The sequence below is a fragment of the Zea mays genome, chromosome 7 (assembly GCF_902167145.1).
Source record: "Zea mays cultivar B73 chromosome 7, Zm-B73-REFERENCE-NAM-5.0, whole genome shotgun sequence".
NCBI lineage: Eukaryota > Viridiplantae > Streptophyta > Magnoliopsida > Poales > Poaceae > Zea > Zea mays.
In genome coordinates this window covers 39,412,137-39,418,010 of record NC_050102.1, presented here as the reverse complement: position 1 = coordinate 39,418,010, position 5,874 = coordinate 39,412,137, and the positions used below count along the sequence as shown (strand labels likewise).

Below are 5,874 nucleotides of genomic sequence, written 5' to 3'. Positions count from 1 at the left end.
CAACCATTATTTATTGATTAGTCTTACACTTCACATAAACTCCCACATTTAGTGAGTTCATACACATTATTCCCCACAACTAGTTTAGAAGCTATTTTTAATCGTTTGGTAGAGCTTCACGATGAGCATGAGATATAGCCCGTCTGAGATGGAGCCTTCTAAAGAGCTATACTTAAGGAGCCTAAATATTGGACATGTAGGTGAAACATACTACGACAATGAAGCAACAGTGTGGTCTGTGGATGGATTTCGCTCCGTATTGCAGGGCTAGGCACACGCATGACGTGTCATAAAATCCAAAACGCTCAAAAGAATCATAAAACGCCAATTGATTAGCGATCAATCAGCGGCGTAATTTTAATTTGTAGATAGAGACAGAAAATCGCATAACAAAACGGTTCTCCTCCCTTTTGCACAAAGGACCCGAAGAAATGTGTGCATAGAGAGAGAAACAAGATAGGGGCAGAGGGGAGAGAAGAAAGTTCTCCCCCCTTCCGTCTTGTTCACTTTTCAATCTCCCACGTCGCCCCATGGGCCATGGCAAGGCTGCTTCGGGTGTCCCTCGCTCTCTCTCTCGCTTTCCCTCTCTAGACTTCAATACTTTTCCCCTGTCCGTGGGCAAGCCCATCATGACGTGAGGGAGGGGGAGGCGATGCCCAGTCTACTCTAGCCTGGGTCTTGAGAGAGAGGGGAGACGAGGGTGGGAGTAATACAACAGAGCCAAGCCGAGGGAGGAGAGAGGGAGAGAGAGGGGGAGCAGGGAACCCAAAGAGACAAGGCAAGGAAGCAGAGAGAAACTCCAAGATTGGGGGCGACTGGTAAGCAAGTAAGCTCCTTTTCGACTTTCTTAATATCACCGAGCGATTGATTTCCGCTGCCATACGTTCCGCTCAATTCTTACCTTCCACTGCTTCCGCAAATAAGGGGGAGGAGTAGAGGCGGCGTTTGTTCTCCTTCGATTCCCTAGTCTTCCTGGAGGGCGACGAAGGGAGATTTCGCCGGGCGCGGACGGACGCCGCGATGGCCGGTGTCGACGCCGCCAGGTACGCGCACAGCCCAGCACACCACGCTGTGGCGGCCCGGGACCACGCCGCGCTGCGCCGCGTGCTGGACGCGCTCCCGCGGGCGCGCCGGCCCGAGGAGATCCGGACGGAAGCGGACTCCGTCGCCGAGGAGGCCCGCGCCGAGGCCGTCTCGGCGGTCATCGACCGCCGCGACGTGCCCGGGCGGGAGACGCCGCTCCACCTCGCCGTGCGCCTCTGTGACCCCACGGCGGCCGAGATGCTCATGGCGGCCGGCGCCGACTGGAGCCTGCAGAACGAGCAGGGTTGGAGCGCCCTCCAGGAGGCCATCTGCACGCGCGAGGAGGCCCTGGCGCGCGTCATCGTGCGCCACTACCAGCCCCTCGCCTGGGCCAAGTGGTGCCGCCGACTGCCCCGCGTCGTCGCCGCCATGCGCCGGATGCGGGACTTCTACATGGAGATCACCTTCCATTTTGAGAGCTCCGTCATCCCATTCATTTCCCGCATCGCGCCCTCCGACACCTACAGGGTCTGGAAGCGTGGCTCCAACCTCCGCGCCGACATGACCCTCGCTGGTTTCGATGGCTTCAAGATCCAACGCTCCGACCAGACCATACTCTTCCTCGGGGAAGGGTCGGAGGATGGCAAGGTGCCGCCGGGTTCACTGTGCATGATCAACCACAAGGACAAGGAGATTATGAACGCGCTGGAGGGGGCAGGCACCCCAGCCTCAGATGCAGAAGTCCAGCAGGAGGTCGCTGCAATGTCACAGACCAACATCTTCCGTCCGGGGATTGACGTCACCCAAGCGCTGTTGCTCCCACAGCTCACTTGGCGGCGGCAGGAACGGACAGAGGCGGTTGGCCCGTGGAAGGCCAAGGTGTATGAAATGAATCATGTGGTGGTCAGTGTCAAGTCAAGGAGGGTCCCGGGGGCGATGACGGATGAAGAATTCTTTTCATCTTGCAATGACAATGATATAGAGAGTGAGGGGTTTGATGATGTTCTGACAGAGGAGGAGAAGAAGCAGTTGGAGGCTGCGCTAAAAATGGATTCTCCGGATGCCGGTGGGGAAGACCAATCTGACTCATTTGCTGGCCCTCGACATAGTTGCTTTGAGCCAAGGGAGAGGGAGGTACCCATTGAGGACATGAGTGTTTCTGGAAATGGGGAGGGTAAGCATGACAAGAAAGGTTGGTTCAGTAATTGGGGAAAGAGAAGTCAGGTTAGCAAGTCAGAGGGGGTGAAGAAGATGGCATCTCCAAGGAACTCGCTCTGTGTAGATGACAAGGTGAGTGACCTCGTCATTGAATCGCCCTCAAATGTACAAACAAGACCGGGAAGGCATTCGGTAGATGTAGTCAGACCAGATGACAACAGAAGGATCAGGGAAAGGGATAGTAGGAGACATGTTGCTTCTGCAGAGAATGGGCATAGGCGCAAAGAAGGTTCCAAAGAAAGTGAGTACAAAAAAGGCCTAAGGCCTGTTCTCTGGCTCTCTCCAAATTTCCCTCTTCGGACTGAGGAGCTGCTGCCATTGCTTGATATTCTTGCAAACAAAGTGAAGGCAATTCGTCGTTTGAGGGATCTACTTACAACAAAACTCCCTCCAGGCACATTTCCTGTCAAGGTATGTTCTGATACACGTTTCAAGATGCAGCAAAACCTTCTCTATAGAGCTTGTCCCACCATTATGTGTTCTGTTAATTCACCTTGATTGTTTCATATCTAGTTTAACACTCAACTTTGTGTCAGTTTTTGTTGTTAGAAAAATCATCACTGTATATATTAATTACCCTGCATGCTTGAATACATGAGCTTATTTCAGAACTATCTTGCAGTAGTCAACATATTTATACATACATAGTTGTCTAAATAGCTGTGCTGCAGTTTGTAGATAATTGTTGACCTTTTTCTTCTCTTCCATAAATCTGATAATTTTCTGTCCCATGTGGGCACATTGAAATCGTCCTGTTGATAACATTTCATAATTCATAGCACAGACAGTGTTCTTTTGGGTGTTCGATTGGTTGCACAACTTGTATGAAACATGTGTTCTTAGTCTAAAATTGATTCTGGCTGTTGACAAACTAACATATTTATCAATATTTATTGGAAAGTTGCTGCAAATTGGTATGTATATTGCTGATTTTATCAAATCTTAGCTCCATTATTGGCTGCTTCAGGGAAAAAATATTAATCGGACTTAGTATCAATTTAAATTACTGTAGGCTGGGTTTATTAAGTGACTGACTATTGATATTGCATACCTTTAGACATCATATTCATTTGTAATACAGCTGTTCAAAGTTGCATTTGTCTTGAAAGATTATATTTTCAGTTTGAGGTAGGATATTATATGTGCCTAACTTTTCAATGCAAGGCATGAAATTCTATGCTTATCATTCAAATGGCTCGTTCTGTACAATTTTAGTTAGGTATTGGAGTTGGTATCAGGACGACCTGACAGTTTACAATTTGCAACAATGTATCTATTTCTCAAGATTGCTGATATTGATGTTGTTACATTTTTCCTGTTTTCGTTATCATTGGTGTGGTTCTACATTTTTGTTAGCTATTTAGCATGATATTTGACTTTTATTGGATTGGTTGAGGGAATCCCATAGAGGCAACATTAAAATGAATCTAGGGGATCCGAGGAGTGAAATAGGATATAAATTTTTTTATAGGAAAATAGTACCATCTAGTGTTATCCATGTTTTACATACTAATTTGTGATAATGCATACTACATCTAGTGTTATCCGCTCATTTGTTAACAGGAAGTTTGCTCTAGATTCCTGTATTTTATATAATTTTTCCTAAATACTATAGGTGTATGTACAGCCTACCCCAATTTGCTTAGTACTAAATGGCTTTGTTGTTGTACACTTGTACTATATAGATGTACGTATGCTTGGTAAAAAAAACTTGTTGCACTTTTATACAGACATCATGCTCTTGAAACAGGCAGTAGGCTTAGTAGGCACTGTTCAAATACAAGAGGAAATACATAAAGCATAGAGAGTTTGCCTGACTCATTTGTTTGTCTTTGATATATGCAATCTGCGGTGAAGTACTCCCATTCAACAGATGCTGGTATATCATTTCAGTCAAACCAATGCAACTAAGAACTATGCATGTTTAGATTGAGAAAATTAATTTGTACTGTTTGTTGCCTACTGCAGAAATAATCTTCTATCTAATCTTGCTCTTTGTTGATTAAACAATTTCTTCCCTGCAAGTTATGATCCTTTCGGTGCCATTGTAATAGTGAATTATAGCTCAGTAAAGATTTTCCCTCCCAGGTCGCTATTCCAGTCGTGCCTACAATCAGAGTGCTTGTGACATTCACAAAATTTGAAGAGCTACAGCCGCTAGATGAGTTCACCACACCACCCTCAAGTCCTGACAACAGCAAGAGCCCAGCAGTGCAGCCTTCTTCAAGTTCCTGGATTCAGTGGATCAAGGCGCCCTACCTCCAGAACTTGTCGACGGCACCTGGCCCAAGCAGCCGCGTGGAGGACATCCAGGACCCATTCGCCATTCCTTCCAATTACGTGTGGACAACACCTGAAGAGAAGAAAAAGAAGACACAAGAAAACAAGAACAAGTCGAAGAAAGGCAGGAGCGGCGCATAGATAGTACGTAGGTGATAGCATTGGTGGGGGGGGGGGGGGAGTTAAAGTTATGCTGTGAGTGGGTGAAAAGGGCTATACTCTTCAGGATCTAACAGGAGGGATGATTGGAAGATTTGGAGATTTCGGCTGCTCTGACGTCGAATATTGAGAAGCGACCGCTTGTCTTCTTTCATTGTGATAACAGATCTGCTGTCAACATTCTTTCGTTTAACCCATCGTTTGGGTCCTGATTATCATTGCAATCTACTGTATTGGTAGATTTTGAGGTGTGGCGCCTTCTGATATGATTGTTTTAAGTTACTGCCTTCTTTACCGTGCCAATTTTCCAACAACAATCGATGCCCTTTTGCTGTAGTATGTTTGTCGAATGGTAGTAGGAACTGTAGCTGATCATGTTCCTGTGGATCCATTTCCCAGTGATGTACAGCCCTATGTCCTCCGTACTGCGTAGGTACGGCGCGTCTTCTTTATTCTCCTTTTCCAACCATAGCTACGCCTACGCTACGCATGCTCAAATACTTATATTCTGTGCATACACTCAATATGCATCCTTCGTCCAATCATCTTCGATTGACGTTTTTTTTAAAAACACCTTTCACACTCTCCTCATACGTAGCTAGTCTTGAAAGTCTGGGCCATGCCGGTCCGAGCACGGCCCGTGAAAAATGGAACAAAGCACGGCCCGACACGGCTAATTTAAAATCGGGCTAGCACGGCACGAATCACGGACTGGGCCGTGCTCTAAATGTCAGCCCGTCGTGCTATAAGGCCCGACACGTCGCTGTGGGCCGGGTTCGTGTCGGCCCGGCACGGAAACAGCACGGTGCATGGCGCACGGCCGCACACGATTAGGTTTTATCCACCGCAGACCTAGTCATGCAGGCCGACTCACTCAGTCATTCATCTACCGCACGCGATTGGGGTTTCCTCACACTTCCCTCTGTCGGCCGCCACCATCCATTCATCTACAGCACGCCTAGTAGCCTAGCTTCCTGGCTTCCTGCTCCTGCACTTCGCAACGTCCGCAACGTCCATGAGTCTATCTCGGCAACATCACTATTTATCTACCCCCTCTCAGGCTCTCAGCAGTCTATCTCGGCACTAACCAAGCCACCAGTGAGTAGTGACCACTGACCAGCCACCATGGGGAGGAAGAGGGCAGCCGTTAAGAAGTCTTCTGTTAGTAGGAACGATGGTTGTAGCAATCCTCCC

General features: G+C 47.7%; 1 protein-coding gene across 2 annotated transcripts; it reads left to right on the top strand.

The window, feature by feature from the left end:
- Positions 1 to 430: 430 nt before the first annotated feature.
- On the top strand, positions 431 to 4,944 carry LOC100383469 (uncharacterized). 2 transcript variants are annotated; one of them, XM_008653511.4, is made up of 3 exons: positions 431 to 818; positions 925 to 2,652; positions 4,330 to 4,944. In XM_008653511.4, exons 2-3 carry the CDS (start codon positions 1,021 to 1,023, stop codon positions 4,660 to 4,662), a joined length of 1,965 nt encoding a protein of 654 aa, XP_008651733.1. In that variant the 5' UTR covers positions 431 to 818; positions 925 to 1,020; the 3' UTR covers positions 4,663 to 4,944.
- The last annotated feature ends 930 nt before the right edge of the window (positions 4,945 to 5,874 follow it).